The sequence below is a fragment of the Charadrius vociferus genome, unplaced genomic scaffold (genome assembly GCF_000708025.1).
Source record: "Charadrius vociferus isolate BGI_N301 unplaced genomic scaffold, ASM70802v2 scaffold436, whole genome shotgun sequence".
Taxonomy (NCBI): domain Eukaryota; kingdom Metazoa; phylum Chordata; class Aves; order Charadriiformes; family Charadriidae; genus Charadrius; species Charadrius vociferus.
The window spans coordinates 2,500,423-2,521,679 of NW_009649187.1; the positions used below are offsets into that span (position 1 = coordinate 2,500,423).

At 39.6% G+C, this 21,257-nt stretch overlaps 1 protein-coding gene across 2 annotated transcripts in view; it reads left to right on the forward strand.

Moving 5' to 3' along the window:
* The first annotated feature begins 51 nt into the window (after positions 1 to 51).
* Positions 52 to 21,257, forward strand: part of PANK1 (pantothenate kinase 1) — a 26,013-nt gene continuing 4,807 nt past the window's right edge. Inside the window, exons 1-5 of one of the 2 annotated variants that reach the window (XM_009888698.1) lie at positions 52 to 79; positions 8,383 to 8,735; positions 16,729 to 16,982; positions 19,246 to 19,422; positions 19,836 to 19,959. In XM_009888698.1, the coding sequence (XP_009887000.1) occupies positions 52 to 79; positions 8,383 to 8,735; positions 16,729 to 16,982; positions 19,246 to 19,422; positions 19,836 to 19,959 (936 nt within the window). The remainder of the gene's footprint in view (positions 80 to 8,382; positions 8,736 to 16,728; positions 16,983 to 19,245; positions 19,423 to 19,835; positions 19,960 to 21,257) is intronic. The other variant, XM_009888699.1, reaches the window with a different exon arrangement.

Genomic DNA, 21,257 nt, shown 5'->3' on the forward strand with positions numbered 1-21,257 from the left:
GTCGGGCGGCGCCCAGGGTCCCGCCGGCCTCCGCCGCTCCCGGACGCGCCCATGAAGCTGATCGTGCCCAAGCAGCACTGTGAGTAACGACCGGGACCGGGACCGGGACCGACCGGGGCGCTGTCCTGCGCCGGGTTGGCTCTGCGGTCGAAGCACATGCTCCTTCCCCAAACGTCGTGCGAATTAAGGAGAAAAAAAGTAGACCTGGGAGCAGGTGGCAAATTACTTTGAATGGGCGGGAGGGGGGAATAAAAAGAGTATCTTGCAAACAGAATAAACTTGTAAGGTGCTTCTTATGAGCTGTCGCCTGTGGCTTTTGGTTAGTTGGTTTGGGAGGTGTTGGTGAGCTGGCCGTCTACTTCGTGTCTTGTAAGGCTGAGTCTCAGATGTCCGTGTTTGTAACGTCCTTAATTTTATCAGGTTTGTTGGTAAGTATGTTTTACTTACTTGATCATAGATGGCTTATATGTAGGTATGGAAGTATTGAATAATTTCAGGGTAAACTGTACAAGTAAAGCAATCCAATGGAAAAAGTACTCTGTTTGTTTGTGCTCTCGCTTCACTAGCCCTTCAAATGATGCCAACAAATGTTTGGTTCTTTGTTAAAAGTTCAGCATGTTCCAAAAGAGTAATCGGGGATAGTCAGAATCACAGCTACACACTGCCAAAACTTAAAGATGTTTCTACTCAGTAGGAAGTAGTGTGCATTCAGCTACTCTTTTTTTTGTTTGTTTTTTTTTTTTCCCTTTCTCTTGAAACAAATACTTTAAACTTTTCTGTATAAGCAGAACAAAATAGTCAGATACAGCCTCGAAGAGCTGCAGCTTTCACAGGGCTACTTATGAGCCACTGCCTTCTGGTTTTTTAAATGTTTTTGTTGAACTACACATACCACTTTGCCTTAGAATGTACTCTGTATTGGTTAATTGTGTAGTACTTAGAGTACCTGCTGATAGTTAATTTACTCTTCTACCAAATTTAACATATTGATGAGAAAACTATTCTCCATCACAAACTGGTTGTGTAGTCTTTGTCTAGCTTCACATTTTCTTTCACGAACAAAAGCTGCCAAACTTGCACTAACTTACATTTTGATTTGGTGTCACTAAGAAAAGTCAGCACTTGCATATCAAATTCTTCATAATAGTAAAAACTATTTTGAAGCAAAGAATAAAGCTTTTAGGGCTACATGTAATCATTTGAAAAAGAAGAATGAGGAATTTGGAATTTCTCTCCCGTCTTGAGGGGGGAAAAAGAGCCCATCAGAGTAAAGAGCACAGGTGACGGGCTATATTGCCCAAGGTGTATGACAACAGAGTCTTCAGCTGTGGGGTTTTAAGGAAATGAGGCTTTAATGAAAACAGCAGGTGAGGGAAGTGCTTTGTAGAACTGTTTTGTGGGCAATCTTTGTTGAACAAAATACGTGAACTCTTGCTGATCTTATACTTTTCAATTTATATGGTTTATTTTGTACAGGAATAAATTTGCAATTTAGTATTAGTCTTGCAGGAAAAGATGATAGTGCATTTTCACCAGTTTAAAAAAAAAAAAATCATTAAATTATACTTGAATTCTCCTGGTACTGCATAGCTTTCCACTGTTTCCATCTGTAGTGAATACTACACAGTCCCGTTTAACTGGTTTTTGTATTTAATCCTGGCCTTTGCAGATGTTTGTTCTGTGCTTGAGGACACATTGCAAAATGAAGTGCAGTTACCACATGGCATGTAAGACTTCAGAATTGATTGTGGGGTTTGCTTTGCGTGGTGGGAAAGATAATGAGATAATTGGCATTTCCCAATATTTCAACAAATGAAACCTATCTCTCTGCAGTGATTATTCCTGTAAATCCTTATAAATTATATGTTTTCTTGATTGTTTTTATGTTCTGCCAAAGGGAGGTAGAATTCTATATTCCCAAGTCTGATTCCCTCTGAGAAGGGAAGATTCCCTGTGAAACCAGTGTGCTTTGCCGATTACCCTGTGGTGAGAGAGGATCTGGGGACTAACTTGTATCCTTTTGACTCACCTCCTGTTGCTTCTGCTGAGAAGCTTGTCTTTGCTTTGTTGAAGTAGATGAGTTGTCAGTGATATTAGGCTTTTGTCAGTTTTCTGCTTTAAATCGTTAGTGCAGACCGTGTGTGAGATTAGGGTTTATATTACCTTTCTGTATCGCAGCACTGTATAATGAATTCAAAAAAGTATCTATTCTGATGCCTTGTGCTGTGAAGTGCCCCGCAAGAGAATAAAATACTGAACTAGTATGAATTCTGCAAACTTCAAAAGCCGGCTGAAATGTCGTGTTTTTCAGTTTAAATGTGATCTTTGAACTGAAGAAAGAAAAAGAGCTGTTAAGTGCCTTCGTCAATCCCGGTGAAACAGTCTTGTAGCCAAGTAGGGACAAAGATTTCAGCGTGGCAGTTAACTAGACTGGTGCTTCACAGCATTATTCTGCATCAGACATAGGGAAGAAGCCAGCTGGACATCTTAATTCTATTGCTTTTCTTAATTTAAGAGAAAGCCTTGGGGGTCTCTATTCCAATCAGCATCTTACATCTCACCCCAAGTCAGCTGGTAGTTGTTAGGGGTGAAAGAATGTGTTTTTGAGGCAGTGTGACCGTTTACAAGTAATATGTGTTATAATTGCCATGGTTAATTTCTGAACACTTCAAGTTGTAGCTTCACAATAAGGAATGCTTTTGGCCAATATTTAGATAGTTACACCTGTGATGTTTGGCTGCAGCACGGTTATGTAGTACTACTTAAGGCCAGGTGGAAAGTGGAAAACCTAGGGTTTTTTCACCTGTGATGATGTTAAATATGGAATGCCATGATGAGTTAGTATATTTTAGTGAAGAATACAGGAGTGAAAATGATTTTGGTCTTGCTATTTGACACGGTGAGTAAGTACACTATCATTGGTTACTGAAGTCTTGTTCAAGGCATTGGAATATCCCCCAATCTCTTAATCTTAAGAGTTTCTTCATGTGACATGCTGTGTAAAGTTAGTCTCCAGCTGCTTTTAATGTAGGTGGAAGTGAGGGTTGCCTAAGGAATAGGACTGGCCATAACAAACTGAATTAATTGGCGTGTTGTGGTCCTGCATCTTGCGAGCTAAAACTGTGTATCTGCCTTACCAATGAGGTGATGTGTTTCCAAAAGGAATGGGAAACTTACGCAGATAGCTTCCATCAGGCTGGGTGTTCTTACATCCAAGAAGGAGATTCTCGATAGCTAATCGTTGCTTCTTGTAGCTTTGTAAGTTTAGGTTTTATTTGTTGGGGTTTTTTAATGATGCTATACAGGCTATGTAATGACCTGGTCTCCCAGTGCTATCTTCAGAAATCGGTTTGTGGTAATATGACTATATATGTGTGAATGGTCACAACTATTTAACAAACAGCTCTTTGCTTTTGGGTTTGAGGTGTTTTGGTTTGGGGCTGGGTTTTGTTTCTGTTTGGTTTTTTTGTTATTTTCTGGTGAGGAGGTAGACATTCAATAAGCCCTTGCTGCTGAAAATGAACTGGAAAGCTTCACCTGATATATGTGCATCAATTATTTAGCTCTAGCTTTGTAAAGTTTGAAGAACTTCCATTAATTGCGAAGCAGATATAATTACTTTTTAAGCTATGTATTCTGTTCTGAAAACAAATGCTTCCACTGCAACATGTTTGGATTGCTCAAAATAACTGTGTAAAATAGGAAGAAGTAATTGAAAACTATATGTAAGCTATTATCAACTTCTTTTTTAACAGAAAGCAGCTTTCAGAAGCGGTGAGAATACTATCCCATCTCATGTTTGACTCTCGTTTTGGGTTTGTGGTTTCTTTTTTCCCTGTTCTTATTTTTGGCTCTCTCCCCTCTTCCAGTCCCAATTAAAACAGGAAGTTCTTAGATCATCAAAGCATCAAGCAATGCAAATTCAATGCAAATGAAGAATGTAAATGAAGTAATAGAATTTCATCATATGTGTGTCCAGGAAGAAAAGCAGCTGAACCCATGATATTACATCTGAGATATTTATGACCAAGCTACCAGAGTATTGATACCACCATTCAAATTTTTGATAAAAAAAAAAATGAGATACTGTACCTGTGTTCAAGGAAATACAGGTCTTGTAAGAGAGATGTATAAGCTGAAGCAGTTTTGGCAAAAGAAGAAGCTGCTGCAAATTGGTCATGGAAAAATCTAGGGTCCAGATAGAGAGAAGAAAATTCTAACCAGCAGCATTCAGGCACAATCTCTAAGAGCTGAGGAGTAAAAAGATTTAGCTAACTTTATGTGGTGGTTGTTTAAACGTATGAAAAGGGTTACCCTTGGTTATTCTCTTTAATGGGAGGAAATGTTACTTAGTGACCTAGGAGTTCCCTTTCATTCTTGCTTCCCCTGATCTTGTCCATGTTGTGATTTTTGTATTTACCCTCCACACCCCCTCCTTATATTGTATATTCAGTATAGGGTTTTTAAAAATCAAACGTGTTCAATTCTGAATGTAATATGCTTTATAGGAATAGCCTTATAGCATACTCTTCGAAATTCATGCAGAAACTAGGTAAAATGTATTGTGGAATTTCTCAGAGTGAACCTTTCCCCCAGATAGCACAGCTGTTGGTGTGCATCAGATTACCTAATTATGCAATACTGTAGATACCTTCTGTTTGCATTGTCACATGCTTCTGCAGCTAAATTTTGAGTAATGGAGATTTTTATCTCAAGATAACAAACCAGTAAGTAGTTGGTGCAGTTTAACATAAAGAGAATTAATTTTCTTAAGAAGATAAGCAGAGTCTTTTGATTTATGCTAGGTTTTTAAGAATACATGGTTCATCTTGATGCTTTCTGTATCAGTTCTATGGGACCTAGAACTACATTTTATAGTGTTATTTTTTATGACTTACTGCAGTGTAGCAATTCAGTAGAACAGCTTTATTTTTTCCACAATAATAGATTGCACTGATCCAATAGGTATATTGCATACTGACTTCACTGGGAAGAGAGAAATCAGCTCATAGCAGTCTTAGCAGAGAATTTTAGTTAAGTGCATTTTTTGCCCTGTGAAAGCATTTCTGCAACATATCCAGTGTCTTTAATTTTCCATAATAGATCACACAGTTTTAAATAACTGTTACCAGCATAAAATGTGGATGTGACAAATTTAACTTTCTCCTTGCTTTCCTGGCTATTAATAACTCAAGAAACCAGACATTTATTCAGGTTGTCAATGAAACACTGGACTTCCAGTTTAAAACAAACAAACAAAAAACCAAACAACCCAAAACAAACAAAAAAGCCCCCACAATTTTCCTCTCGTTCTCCCTCAAGGCTGTGGAGATGGTGTCTGCACAAATAACCTTTCCTTCTTCATACCCCCTGGTTGTAGCAGTGAAGGCCCTAATAATTGTGATGGCCTCGGGGAGGCAGAAAAACTCAGGAGCACCTTGCAGCCTGTGTGCACGTTCCCGTTAGCACCACGTTCGGTGGTTTCTGGCAAGCTGAAGTGTATAGGTACCAACTAAAGTGAGTTATCTAAAGATACTGAAAAGAGCTGAAGCCAGTGGTGCATTTTGTTTTGGAACATATTGATAGTAACAAAAGATACAAGGAATAATTTTTTAAAATGGTCACTGGAATACAGAATTGTTTCTGCTGTCGGCCCAGTTGTATTGAACTTACATGAATTACAGAGGGACTTGTCAGGAACTTTGAGAGGGTTTTATTTCTCCTAATTGGTCAACCAGTTAAAATAGTTGTCATCTTTATTGCAAGTGATTCCACCAGATAGCTGGTGTTAGCAGCTGTGAAGAAAACTAAGCTGCTGTTCTGCGTAGCTGAAATATCGGTTATTGTGGACTGATCTAGGGCTCTTTATTTGTGCTGAAGAAAACTGCTGTTCTGGGAGCAAAGTTCTTTTCTTTCTGCAGCTCTCCATTTGGCTCACAACAAAATGAAAGGAGCTTAGATTCACAGAGAGAATAAACTAAAAAAAAAAAGTCTCTTGGCATTTCTGCTTGAATTTTCAATGTGAACATTATGTGTACCTATCCCAGGAACTACACAGACTTGAAATAACTTCATAGTTGTTTTCTACGGTACTTATTCTTTGTTAATGATTTAGTTATGACTATTCAAAATGTTAAGATGTAAATGTCTTGGCAGTCATTTATGAATAACTCAGCTGTTAGTACTTAACACTTTTATTGCTGGGCTTGTGTTTGATAGGAGGATGGAGTGCTTCTTTTCTCTCTTAAAGATTAAATCTACGCTATAGCTTTAAAGCAACTGTTGGTGGAGGTAGATTGTAGCAGATTTTATGCCCTTAATGTAGAATATTGGAAGTTGGCTCACACTTAGCTACAGGCTGGTTCTGTATCACACAGTCCAACCATGCTGCTTTTACAATTAAACTTCCTGTTGCATAATTAAGATACATCTGAGGAGGAGACTTACTGCTCCAGTGAGACAGGTAATTAAAGTTCTCAGTAGCTTAAATAAAGATTTGTGTAAATCGCTAATGGGATTGGCGTCCTGAGCACCACTGCATTGTAGTGTTGTGCAGTGTGGACCAGACCACTTTGCTTAAATATTTACTTTGTACCTTCAAAAGTGTTTGAGATACAGGTTAGTGTATGGTAGCATAGTTTTCTTCTTTTAAGATAAAGAGCTATTTTAGAAACGCTTGTTTGAAATTCTTCCCATTTCAGGGAGCTTTCATGCATCTGCATAGGATATATCTTCCCAAACCTCAAATTAGACTTCATTTCAGTGTCTTTGTGTCTTGCAGCTTGTAGGGCATGAAAAAAAAAAAAGACTTTGCCACAGATAACAGTAGGTGCTCTTAGAAAAACTCAACTGTTAGCAAGCTGCTTCATGGGAGTTTATGCATTGTGTCTTCCTTGTCCTTAGGGAAAGTGGGGTTAAACTGATGATTAATTATTTGGCATACAGCAATGGAGCAAAACAACTGTTTTAGACATCTGACATTTAAGGATTGGTTGTGGGGAGGGGGCGGTGTGTATTAATAACTGTGAAATTTAGACTTTTTAGTTGTTCAGCCAGACAAGAATAATGCTGAGACCCTTGTGGTAAGAAGTAAAAGACTTTAAGCTCCTTTTAGCCTGAAGCTGGGTGACTTAATACTGAGCTGTGATTACCTGAGGAAGAACAGTGTGATCAGTACCTTCTATGCTAACTAAAATCTTTGCCGCAGATTGTTTACACTTATGTTCGCTGGCAGAAATATCAGTAATGTATATGGTGTCCGTGGTTTGAAGTTTGTATCAGCACTAAGTTGGGATGCTGTAGTTGGTAGAATCACGTTTCTAACAAGTCTGCCTGATTTTCCCTAAAAGCAGAGAGGTGACTTTGTGACTGCTATTTTAGAAATGGGTCTTAGATGTTAGCCATGTACTCAGTACTTGTAATTTAATTTCTCTAAGAAACATTACTAGCTGCCTCCTTCTGGGGTACCTGTGTATAGATTTTTGTATTCTCATTTCTTACTGCTTCATAAGTTACCTGGCTTACTATTTAAAACATATACATGTTATATATATAGGCAGACCAACCTGGTGCAGTTGGTGTCTTCGGTCTGTGTGCTCTCCATAGTGATTTTCTCTTTCTATTAACAGAACAAAGTTTTTGGTAGACCTAGGCCAGCTGTGGCAAATACATACATAGGCTGAGAAGCAAATAGTGGCATTTCTTGTATAGTTGTATGATAGGCTAGCACGTACCAGCAAAAGGAGTTTATGCTCAAAGAAAAGGACTGGCAGTAGTAAATACTGAACTTAAAACAGCTCATTCTCTTTCTGCTAATATATGCAGGTGGTGTAATTCCAACAGAGCTGCTAGTTCTGGTGGGTTGAAGCCTTGAAGACTCCCAGCATAATGGGAGAGTTATGTATTGCTGCTCCTCAGACAGAGCCTTGTGACTGTGGAAATTCCAGCTGGTCTTGGAAAGGCGACTGTAGATGTTACGCAGTGGGAATGTGACTTGGGAAATCTTGTTCTCCTGTTTGGTGGTTTCTTCCTCCTCCCCTCCTTAGTCTATTTTAAGAATTGGTGCCAGGAGTCAGACTGGGTGAAATGTGCTCTGTCAAGAGGTGCTGACTGAAGAGTAAAATGTTTTCCTGGGAAAAAATATTTTCGTTTTATTAAAACCTGCTTCTTCAGAGAAGAATATTTTGAGATTTTCTTTATTCTTTTTCTTAGCTGAGGCTTCATGTAGTCTTAACTTAAAGAGGTGTTTAGTATGTGTGCATTGGACATGTAAGTGACCGCCAGCTTTCAAGAGCAGATGCTGCTACTGTAGTTGTGCTGAATTGTCATTTACCTATATATTTATAGTGTCTTTCTCTTCCTTCCTAACCCCCTTGTCCTTAGCTTTTCCATGGTTTGGAATGGATATCGGTGGAACGTTGGTTAAACTGGTCTACTTTGAACCTAAGGACATTACTGCAGAAGAGGAACAAGAGGAGGTGGAAAACCTGAAAAGCATTAGGAAATACTTGACCTCCAATACAGCTTATGGTAAAACTGGCATTCGCGATGTCCATCTGGAACTGAAAAATTTGACTATGTGTGGACGCAAAGGAAACCTGCATTTCATCCGCTTTCCCAGCTGTGCCATGCACAGGTTCATACAGATGGGTAGTGAAAAGAACTTCTCCAGTTTGCACACTACGCTCTGTGCCACAGGAGGTGGAGCTTACAAGTTTGAGGAGGACTTTAGAACGGTACGTGAACAGTTCGTAAGGGTTCAGTGGGAAGTACTTTGGGGAACCATCATGGGAGTCCTTCTGTTAAAACTTGCAAAGAAAATAACACTTGTTTTGTCCATCCTAACTGGTTAAGATTAATTAACAAGTGTGAATCGATTCTGTTAAAGGAATTGCCGAGAACATGCAGGGGAGAGGGGAAGGTATTCTACTGAAGTATTACTGTGCAGAATGTCTTTGGTAAATGTTTTAAGAGTACAGCTGTGATGATCAGATGCCTCATAATCATCTGAGGGTGTGTTATGACAACCTAGAGACTAGGTACTCATCTTGCAAACTGGATATCTATTAGAAAATCAGAAATTTAACCATACAGACTAGAGATTAGATTCAAGTTCCCTTCCTATTGTATTAGTCTTCAAGCAGACTTAAGTCCAGAGTCTGGAAGACCAAGCATGGAGCAGGGGTTGAAACAGTGTATGGAAGCATGCCAATAGCAGCTAGCTTCGGTTTCAAATTGGGGGATACATCATGTGAAGGAAGGCAGTTCTTGAGGGGACTAGGTCCTAGATCCCCTAGAATTTAAAAAGAACCTTTGCAGGGAGCTCCAGAAACTGATGTAAATCTGCAGTATTGGGATGCTGTTGTTTATGCAAACTTCAGCAATAGTCCCAGCTCCTAAATGAGTGCACTGCAAAAATTAATTGTCGCAACAGAAGCGTAGAGAGCTGTTGTACAAACTGCATTAGAGAGAAATAGTAATTTGGGAGCCAGTTGTGTATGTGTCTTTGAGGGGGGCATATCTCCATTTATTTTCTGTAAAAGAATGACTGTTCTGTCTGTACCAGAGCACTCTCACTAAAATTAATGTGAATGATCTACTTGGCAGGCAGGTCTGACAGTTCTGTCCCTAGCTTTTGACCTGATCTTGAGGGTGAGGGATGACTGCTGGGTATGACAGGTTACATCAGTTGCTTTTCAGTCTTGGGAGCTATCATACTGATTTACCAACTGCCGTTGACTACAGTCCTTGGCTTTGTGTGCTTCATTTTTAACTCCAAGCATCCATTCCTGCAGTACAAGAGGCTCTTTCTTTGTCAATACGTGTCACCTACCAGATGACCAGGATCCTAAGGGGGAAAGAGAATGCTGTAAGAGATCAGCATGAATTCCAGCTGTTACACTGTTGTGCAATCATTTTCAGTAAGTGTTGGACCTGGAAGCAGCTAGCCTAATGAAGGACTATGAAGTTTCTGAATTGCTGTAGTATTCCACTACTAATGCCAGATTTCTTGTCGCTTAGGCTGAATGCAAGTCCCTTGTGTGTTAGGGTCTGCTGATGACTGTTGAGTCCTCAAAAGTTTTAGCTTGTCTTGCATTGTGTAAGGATGTTGGCTCCACAGTAGGAGGCGAGTTCTAGCGCTAGTCAGCGTGGCCTCAGTTCATGTTTTCAAGTGTCCTTCGATGTGTACAGGGGATGATTCAGGTCATGTTTTCTGGTGACAATGGGAGGTCACTTGAGACTCTGAAGAGGCTGACTATCCCTTTGCAATGGTTAGTCTTCCCAAATTCATTTTTCCTGTATCATGTAATAGCAGCTAGAGTTGCTTACTTGGTAAGGAAGTCCACGTCCCTTACTCCCACAGCTGTACAATTGAACTGGAAGTTGCCTGGTGGCTACACAGCTAAGTATTTCTCCCAGTAGCTTTGACTGGCATAAATGTGCAATTTACAGTGAGGGACCAGTCTCTGTCATGTCAGCTGCAATATAGTCGATGTAGCACTGGAAGCAATAGTTGAAGTTGGGGCTGTTTTGCTAGCTGTTGGACCAAAATATGAGGTCACGTAGCAAATTACTGGTGGACTTAGGCATGAAGTCCCACGTTTTTGCAGTGTTAGTTAGCATTTTGTGTGCTGCAACACTTGTATGCAGTTTAAGAAGAGCACTATGAAGTCTGGCTGGGGTGTTCTGTAGCATAGAGCAATCAGTGAAGTGCACTCACACCTAAGTGAGTACTTTGGGCACCTCCTCTTACACCTATACAGTTCCACACCTGCCTTTATAGCAAGGATTTCTTGGCTCGAACTGTAATATCCACAGAGTATTACAGGAGCAAAAGACTATCCATTACGTGAAAGTTTGCTTGCTTAATCTCTCGCAAAGGGCTGAGCGTCCTGGGTACTGGCACTTGAATTGTCACACTTCATTAGCCATTGTAACAGCAGCTGGCTATCTCAGTGTGTTCTGCTGACTGTAAATTGACATTGGACAACAGCTTCAGGATTGCTCTCTCAAAAGCATTGAAATGTCTGTTCTGAATATTTGATTGTTGTAATGCACCTGTAGAAGTAACGAACGTGTGCCAAGTCTACTATCCTGCTGTTGCGGGATTCAGTATTGTGTAAGGCCTCATATGGAAGAGGCTTTAAATGTTACTGGTTCTGTTACTTAGAAGCAATGTGGAAAAACTAAAGTATGTTTGTGAATGTTGTTAATTTCATCAAAAAAACTGGCTAAATGCTAGGAAACTCGTGAAACTGATACTTGTAACATGCTTGTGTTCTGGCCCTCTATTTCCCTGTGTACATGCTTTTACGTTACTTGTCTTTCATCCTATTTCTAAATGCTTATGGGACTTTCAGGATTGCATAGATTTAGGAAAAAAGATCCAACATATTGCAAAACAGCATTCAGATCCCAAAGAAGGAATCCTTCTAAGATTACAGTAGCTTTTTCCTCCTTAAAATAGACAAGCAAACATCCTGGTGATACTTGCCTGTTCCAGTGTCTAGTTTCTGAATCCCTAAATGAGTTAAATACATTCGATCTAGACATCTGTTGCCTTTGTGTATTAAAAAAAAATAAAACAAAATTGGGAGGCATCTTCTGTTTACTTAAGCCTGTCTTCTGTGCCATAGATAGGCAACTAAAGCTACAAAATTAGCTAGGTTTAGCTATCTGACCTCCCTCCCCTGTGATCCGCAGTGTTGGATAGGAGGGGGCCTGGAGAAGTCTCCATGGACTGCTCGGTGACTGCCAGCAGTAACGATCAGTAGCCTGGCAAATCATTTGATTCATTCTGAAGATTTGAATGCTTCCCGTAGAAGTAGGAAAACTGACTCTAGTCATTAAACTAGACCACAGAAATAATTTTACCGACCATATGGTTAGACTTACTGTTCATTGAAGAGCATGAGTAAGTAATTCACTAAAAGGACTGTTTCCAGCTTAGGGTGTTTCGGTTGATTTTGTGTCTTGTTCTGTTTTTTTTCTCCATTTCTGAATGACTGGTCTTTATGGCTGGCCAACTTTATTTTCAGGTAACAGTAGTGTTAAGGCATGGATGAACCTGTTGCCTAATTCTGATAGTTCTCCCTCCTTTCCCCAGCTATGTACTGTCACCTCACATATTCTGTAAGTGCTCGAGTAACACCACTTCTATAAAAGTAAGGAGTACATAGACTTATTTGCTTGTGTATCTGCAATATAAATAATCTATACGCTGCATGTCCTTCATGATAGCACACCTACATTACTTGCACAAAATTATGCTGTTAATGTAACGAGGAATAAATTCCTAGGCTGTCACTCAGTTCTGTAAAGCAACTCAATGTAAAGGGTACATGGGGGATGAGGGAAGAAAGGACTATTCAGACTTTTGTCTAAAACCTGCTCTATTGCAAAATTCCTGTTGATTGCACTGCCTCAAAGGTGGGATCTTTGTTTTCCTTTCCTGAACAGACATCTACAGACTTGTCTTGATAAAAATTTTACTGCTGGCTTCGGTGAAAACAGGGCCTGGGCAAAACCCAATTGCTTAATAAAGAATATTTGGGGCAGGGAAGGGATGAAATCTGTTACCAACACAAATGTAAACTTTGGCCTTGACCTTCCCCATAACTTGTAACAAAAACGCTTTAAGAGTAAGCTTGGCTCTTGGAGAGGTTTCCTTGTGCTGCGTAACTCTAAGTTAGCGTAAGACACTCCAAGTTGTCCCTCACTTGCTGGAGGAGGCGGGACACTGCTGCTCGGGCCGTAGGTGACCCAAGTCTTTGACTTACGTGCTTCCATACTTCAAAGCAGCAGCAAGTTGGTACCACGTTTTTTCCCTTTTATGCTGTCTGGTACTTGAATACAGCTAAAAATTGTTAGATGTTATGCGTATTATTTAAAAACAAACAAACAACAAAAACTAACCAACAAAACCCCTGAAACCTAAACTTGGACAGTGCCCTTTTCCAGCACTTCTTGCAAGTGTACAAGAGGTGTGCTTTCATTCTCCTTAGAATAACATCCGTATACAGTAACAACAAACCTTTTGTGTATCCTTGAAATCAGCTGGGTTTCAGGATTTTGTTGCTAAGGTGTGAACTGTCATGGGGAAGTGTTCACTACTTCCTTGCTGTGTTGCACCTGCTTGTAAACATGGCTAAAGTCCTGAGTCCCTCCTTTTGATGGTCCTGAAGAGTTCCTTGAGGTCCAAAGTGTTTTCTTCCCTCCCCTCCCTGGTATTTAAAAACCAGTCCGAAATAAAAAGGAATTTCTGCAGTCTGGCTATAATGCAGAAAAATTGTGCTTTTAAAAAATGTGCATATGGTTTCCCTGTAACCATCACAAATTTTCCCTCGAGGGCTCTGTATACAACTTTGTTCTGCAGTTCTTCCTCTCATAGCACAACTTTCTGACCCTAAACTTTTCTAGAGAGGCACTGTGTTGGATATAGTTACAGGAGCGCAGAGCAGGATGAGTTGACCATTATGCTGTCTGCCCCCATGTTGGAGATTGTAAATGGCTGGAAAATATCTGCAAATGCAATTCTGTAAAAAGTTGTAGGAAAAACTTCCCATTAAAATGTGCTTCCACACAGCTCCCGTTTTTGCTTTGCGTTTCTGCACATAAACTTCAATTCCTGCAAGGAGAAGTGGTTTGGACAGCTGGAAGATGAGGATAAGTAGAGTGTGGTAGGTCAGGTTTTCTGGTGGCACCAGGAAAAAAAAAATAACACGTTTGCCTACCCATACATTAGTTACGATACTTACAGGCACATCTATTTTGTGATGCAGTTTTGCTGCTCACGTTTGCCTACCCGTACATTAGTTACGATACCTACAGGTATCTATTTTGTGATGCAGTTTTGCTGCTTGAGTCAGTGTGAGCAAAGAAACAAATAGAGGAAAAGGCAGTTCTGTATGCAGGGAAGGGGACTGGGAATTGTGACCCTGGCTTTATGGTGGCTTCTTGTACAAGACTGGGTTACTACATTTCGTGCAGCTGTGCCCTAAACTGTGTTTAGAAATGAGCACTGGGCTGTTTGGGGCCTCAGAGGTCTGGTGGCTGCAGAGCTCGTCGTTCTCTGAATGAAGGCGGATCGACGTGGAATACTGATACCAGTCTTTCTCCTTCCAAAAATGAAAACCAGACTGCTGCAACAACACAGGAAAATAGTTTTTCAGTCTGCTATGAATATCATACATGAAAGAGCAGTAATAGGGCTTTTCTGCTTACAGTATATCAGCTGTTAAATATAGCACAGAGCTATAAAAAGCAGAGCAAATTCTAGTATGTCTTTTATATGTGGAGGGCTGGACCTAATAAAACTTCTATGCCTAGTGCTTGAAAAAGAACCTTTGATTAGTTTCTTTTGTTCTGTCCTTACAAAATCGGTGAGCTGACCAGAGAGTTTGTAGAAACAAGGATTTTGTCTGTGTTTTTGCACTGATGCCAGAAGTGTTTTACTCTTAGATTTGTATTGCTTACTCATTTCTCGCAAGGTCTCTTACTGATGCTTACCTGTTTGTAAGAAGGTAATGCAGATGAAACGAAAGCAGCTTGTGGCTGGGTATTTGGTTTATGGGGGAATAGAGGTTTTGACAGTAGGCACCATAAGTCTGCTATTGACTTGTCTTTGTCTCGCAGGCTTCTGGTTCATAGCATCTGTGTGTGTGCTGTACCTGTGTTAGATCGTGTTTGGTCATGCTGCATCTAGCTTATACAGTAAGATGAGGAAATTGAGACTGTACAGCACATAACATAGAGAAAGATCATGGGTAGTATAGAATCTTTCCTTATTTTGACTAGCTATGTGCAACATTAATTGGGCTTTAACAAAATAAATCCTCTAACGAGTGGTGACTTGGTGTGCTCCATACAAAGTCCATTGTAAGAAAGAGTGCAAGAAGCATATATTATGTTAATGCCTTGTATGGTGTATCTCTTGATTGGAGCTTTTCCTCTCAGTCTAATAGCAAGAAATTGCTGAAATCCAAGATATTTGCAAAGCAACCTTAAGATTTTTGTAGTGTTTCTTTAAAAACCTTTCTCCTAATTTGTGTTTATTCTTTTTATTTGCTGGCTGAATGGTTCAAGTCTTTTATGCTGCATTTCTGTAATTGTAATTTGTATAGCCATGTGGTAACCAAGAAAATATGAAGGGATTGCAAAAGTTACAAGAGAAAATAATGAAACAAGGAGAAATGATCTCCACCTGTCTCTATTGTCCTATGAATAACTGGATCTATATTGAGGTCTTTCAGACTGCTGGTTTGGGGTTTTTTTGTCTTATTTCTTTTCTATGGTTCCAGGGTTTGATGACTAGCAAATTTAACAAAAGGGCAGATCCAAAGAATAGAATGGCTTTCAGTTAAGGCAAGTTAGAGCTATGCACAAGTAGAGGAAAAAACCTAAGGGGAGAGATTTAAATAGCTCAAAAGAATGTAACCTATTGGCCATGACCGTTCCATAGAAATATCTTTCCTCCTTGTAGTGACTTAATATAGCTCCCAGAATTAAAAATAGGAGGTAGTTAGCTTCATAAATCTTCTCTATTAGCTGTTGCAAAAACATCCTGCAATATGCAAATGTTGGAGAACCAGCCCTGTTCTTTATAGCTCCCTTTTGTTCCTAATACCCTGCTGCTTTTTCTGCTAGAAAGTGGAGTTAAGTTAGACCTACTTTGCAGGTGTGAGGATGCAAATGACCTCAGGATTTGGACGGGCAACTTTACTATTTTTCCCTCTCTCTCCTCTCCCTAACACCAGTCTAAGCTCAATGTCATTTGGAAAGGAGATTTTCTACAGATTGTCACTGTATCCTATTTCAAGAAAGGGATGTGATTTCTAATTCTAGTAAACAGAATGCTATGGCAAGTAGACATGTCTGTTTAAGTACAGTCATGGGTGACCTGTGAGGTCTCAGAGGGAATGTGCTTTTTAAGCTCTTCCCCCTTTTTTTTTTTTTTCTGCCTTCTGTTAGTTACATTTTTATGAACATCTTGCTGGGGGCATGGGCCTGACAATATTTTTGTTTGAGTTTTTTATATTGCTTTTCACCAAGCATTAGGAATACCCTGTTTTTCATGAGGCATTTTAAAGTGCTCATCATGATTTAAAGAAAGAGATGTCTCAGATTACTGGTGACATTAAAAAAAAAAAGCAAATAATTTAAGTATAATCCACTGCATATTTAATGTTTATTAACATAAACATGTGCACGTTGTAAGGCTTTAACTATTTTTTCTTTAACTGAAGTACCTTAGTTTTAATGCTTCTGTTGAGTATTTTATTAAATTGCTGAGAAACGTAGCTGGGTGACGAGTTAAAGCACTTTGCATGCTGAGGAATGCTGCTTTGCAGGCTTGTGTCAGATACTGGCCAAAAGCTGCAGAACGCAGCTCCTCTTGGGGTGGGGATGAGGGGGGAAAAATTTATTGCCTCGGAATACTGAGGGGGAGAAATGTTTCTTGGTGGCGGAGCAGGGAATATCTCAAAGGCAAAGGAACTAAACGACATTACTGCACAGCACATCATTGTTTTGGGAGGTACCCGTTGTCAAGCAGGTAGCAAACTCCTTTTCTTTTGGACTTCATGCTTAGACAGATCTTTGTACTGTTTAAATAGCATAATGTGTTACTATTAAAGTGATCAAAGGGCTTCAGCTGAGCCTTTTGTCCTTCTCAGTGTTGTATTATGCTAGGAAATGTTTGTTTATTAATTTCTTGTTGTTCTCTTCCAGATTGCTGATCTGCAACTCCATAAACTGGATGAATTGGACTGTTTGATCCAGGGCCTCCTTTATGTTGATTCTGTTGGTTTCAATGGCCAACCAGAGTGCTATTATTTTGAAAATCCTACAGATCCTGAACAGTGCCAGAAAAAGCCTTACTGCCTTGATAATCCGTATCCTATGCTGCTGGTTAACATAGGCTCAGGGGTCAGCATCCTCGCTGTGTATTCCAAGGACAACTATAAGAGAGTCACGGGAACCAGGTAAACTTAATTCTGTGTTCTTTTAATTCTGTTTTCTTTCCTCCTTAATAAAACCAGGCAGTGTGACTAGTAGGTGCAGCCCCAAATTGTGCTTGTCTTCCCATTTCTTTTAAAAGCCCACCAGCAGCAAGGCTGGAAATATCCTAGGATTGCTTCAGAGAGAGGATCTACATCAGAGAAATCATGGATCCATTCAACTTTAGAGCTGCCCTAGTCTCTTCTTGGTGTTTGTATCTACTTCCTATCTCTTGCTGTGAACTACCAAAATAAAGCTGTCTCAGTAAATGAATCTTCTCTCCCCTGCTTTGATCCCCCAGAGCAGTAAAATAAAAACATTTGGGTTAAACAAAAGCCTCTTGCTTAGTAGTTAGGATGTATCCAGGATTTGCAGAATTACCTGCTACTACTGGATTTTGACAGAGGAATCTTACTAGGTCTCCTGTTTCCTTACAGATTGTACTAGTCTTTGGACCATGCTGGTAAATTAAGGAATGCCAGTGTGTAGTGACTGGAATCTGATTGTCTGTATTCTTACTTTGTCCTCGGCGTGATTTCAGCCAGGGTCAGCTAGTGCTATCTGAAATAATTTGTAGGGTACAGCTGAGTTGACATCATCTCTGACCTATGTTCAGTAAGAGATTTAGATGTGACTGCTCTGTTTGGGAATTGAGGAGTTCAGTAGTGTGGATGCAAACTTTTGTTTTCACGGCCAAAAAAACCAGCCTGAGGCATGTTTAAGTTTATAAATGTGGCAACAGTGTTTACTTATAGGAAACCACATTAGTTACAAATGTATCCATCCAGACTAGCAGTGAAAATGCCAATAAATCTGTCCCACTTTTTCCTCCTACATGAAGCTAAATCGGTATACTTCATTTTTAGTAATCTTGTAATCTTACAAACAAAAACAACCCCCCAAAACAGAAACCTAAAAGAAATCCCCTTCCAAAACAACAACCAAAGAAGCTTTTTGGGTTTGCTATAGTCCCTTCCAAAGCTGCATTCTGTTCTTCAGTGCATGGTACATATTAATAAAGTTTCTCCTGTATACTGCACATGGCTGCATATATGTCTTCTGTTGCCTTATCTAGGGCATATCTTTGCCAGAATGGTAGCCACGAGCCATTTTCTGTATAAAATACAGGTGAACAAAAGTTGAATGGGAGAGTTATTGGTTCTCTTGCAGTTCTGGTTGTTCTTCCTGTGTAGCCCTTTTGATACCTGTAGATGTGCTCCTGATCTTTTCCACTATGAAAGGAAAAACATGACTGCAGTGGGCTGCTGACTTGTTATAGATGATGAAATCAATACTGTCTTGTGGCTGGTGTGCAGAGCTTCCTACTGTTCAGTTACTGAATATATTACAGTGCTTAGATGTGTTCTGAAAAACTTGCCTAATAATCTGAGAGCACTGACTGAATGGTGTTCCTATCAGACCTCCTGTGCTTTTTTTATGAAGTGCAAGTGTGGTGTCTCACTGATCCTCTTGTTTACAGTGGCTCCAATCGGTGTGACTGCAATCAGTGCAAATAAGTTAACTTTCTCAAGGGTTAAGAAAGAATGAGGAAGGATGTAGAGGTTAGTAAGCTGAAGTTCATGTCTGTTAAGACTGACAAGTTCAAAGTAGAATTTTAATGAAGTGAGTTAGCAACCTGTTATGCACAGTCCCTGCTAAATTTATATAGTAAATATTGTACTTGAGCCCGTGCAAGATATTAAAGTGTCTGCTCCTTGCTCAGAGGAGGCCTTGCTGGAGTGCTGAGACGTTCAGGGCTGATGGTAGTCTTGCTTTGAACAGGAACCAACCAGACTGCTTCCTGCCACTGGCTGGAGCGGGACAAGATCTCTCTTGGCTGCCTGCATCTGCATAGATATTTAGCTTTGATCACAGTTTATTCTTTCATCACTGATTTAAGTGATCTGCTGTCTAATTATTCTTGCACAAGGAAAACTTTCTAGAGCGCTACAAATAGCAAACTGAAGTCTGCGGTGTTGGATTGGACCTTATTCTCAGCCAGCCATTTATTTAGCATCGCTCCTCCTATTTAAATATTAAGGGCTTAGGAGCAGTTCAGTTAAAAGCATGCTGGATAACATTTGTGTTAAGTAGAAACTCAATTTAAGGTGTCTGTCTTCACCTCTATGAGGGAGGAGTTGCAAGGTCCAGTTGGTAGCTGTGTAGACCATGTTGAAAACAGGAGTCTGAAGAGCTGTGGTAAAAGCTGGTTCAAGCTGCTGTTCTGAAGGAACTCTGGTTTTCTAGTCTTGGAGGAGGAACGTTCCTGGGCCTGTGCTGTCTGCTGACTGGCTGCGAGACGTTTGAAGAAGCACTAGAAATGGCTGCAAAAGGAGACAGCACCAATGTGGATAAGCTGGTGAAAGATATTTACGGAGGAGACTATGAGCGGTTTGGCCTTCAGGGGTCTGCTGTAGCCTCAAGGTATGTGTTAATTGAGCTGTTTTTAAGGAGTTCCTTGGGAAACTTACTGTGCATGCTGAACTGAGTATGTAATCCCTGGACTATGCACTATGGCCATGTGGAAATGTCACTCTGAATGTATCATGTGGTTTGTCCTTAGATCTCTCACCTACTTCTTGGTTTGGTGGTTGTTTTTTTTTTGTGAACAGGTGTAAGCAATACTTGATGTAGTTTGCTTCTGTTTAAATTAGTTATTTTAGAAGTGTCTTTGCTCGTTGTTCTGCCTTTCCAATGAGATCCCTTTTCACATGTTCAAATCCGTCTCAAGTCAATGGATATTATATCCAAGCGAAGCTTATTAACTGATAAAATTTCTAAGGGCTCTTAGCACTCCTAAATAACTCATATTAAAAGGAATAATCTTCCTCACACAGCTTTGGCCATATGATGAGTAAAGAAAAGAGAGATTCCATCAGTAAAGAGGACTTGGCCAGAGCTACTTTGGTCACCATCACCAACAACATAGGTTCTATTGCTCGCATGTGTGCATTGAATGAGGTAAGATAGCATATTTACTATGAGCTTAAAACCTTTAGAAACAACCTAGTAAGATTATCAGAGTACAAAAATGCAAATTGCTGGTATAGTAGGTGTGTAACTGGTCTTGGTAAATATGCGTATTTAATGTGGGGTCCTAACTCTTGTGTTTTGTGTGACATGTATGCTTTGATGCAAAGTGTAAGGTACTTCTTTGAGCTTCAAAGGTAGGGAAGAGGGGAGAAAAGTTGACTGTAAAGATCTCCTTGAACCATTTATGCTCCCAAGCTGTAGTACATAGTTATTAACACGTTTGTAATCCAAACTAATGCTCTCAATTACCTTGTAGATACTGACATCTTACTGTACCGTGACAGTTTTTTTTTTTAAATAGGATTTCGCTTGGCTTGTTTCCATAGCATGATGGGTTTCAATTGTGTATTGTGTTTAAAGTTTTGAATAGATATAAGATCTATTGTATTGGGACAGAGAGGAGAAAACCATAATTTGTTATCCTGCCTCAGACTTGTATCAGATGATTGTTACATTCTCTTCTTTAGGCATGATAACTATGGATGGATTGTTCCATTCATACACCTTTCCAGCTTCTAGCAGTTTAAAAAAAAAAAAAAAATAACAAAAACCCAACAAACATTTAGGCACTTGTTTTGAGCATGCAAATTGCATCCTTTAATATTATGTGGTAATTGATCTCATTTGTCTGCTCTCGATGGATTTATCTAATATTTTTGTAAATACATTGATGTTGTTAGCTCCACAGTGTTCTGTGGTTAGAAGAAAGTGCTAATTTTTATTTTTTATTCATTGACGCACAGGCCCCCCCCGAAGAAACCAACAACAAAGCAAAACCAAAAAGCTCATCAAACTGTTATCTGGTTACTTTATTGGGTCCTATCTAGCTTTTAGCTTTAGGAGAACTAGCAAATAATTAATTACTAGTGCTTTTGGTGGGTTTTGGTGTTTGGTTTTTTGTTGGTTTGTTTTGTTTTTTTTTAATAAACCTTTTCCACATTTCCCTCTTGGTCATTCCAAGACATAATTCCTAGTACTTTGTCTCCTCTCTTATGGAAGACACTCTGTGTCTCTTTTCCACTGTTTCATTTTGTCTCTTTAATCTTTTTATGGTTTTAATTTTGAGATCAACTGATCAGATCTTCATGCAGTATTCAGAGTAGGGTTGCACAGTAAATTTGTGATGGCGTATTGATAAATTTCGTACCTGAGTTCCTTTACTAACAGTTCTTAGTATTTTGTTTTTGTGAGCATGGTGCTTATATTTTTCAGAAAGCCTCCACACT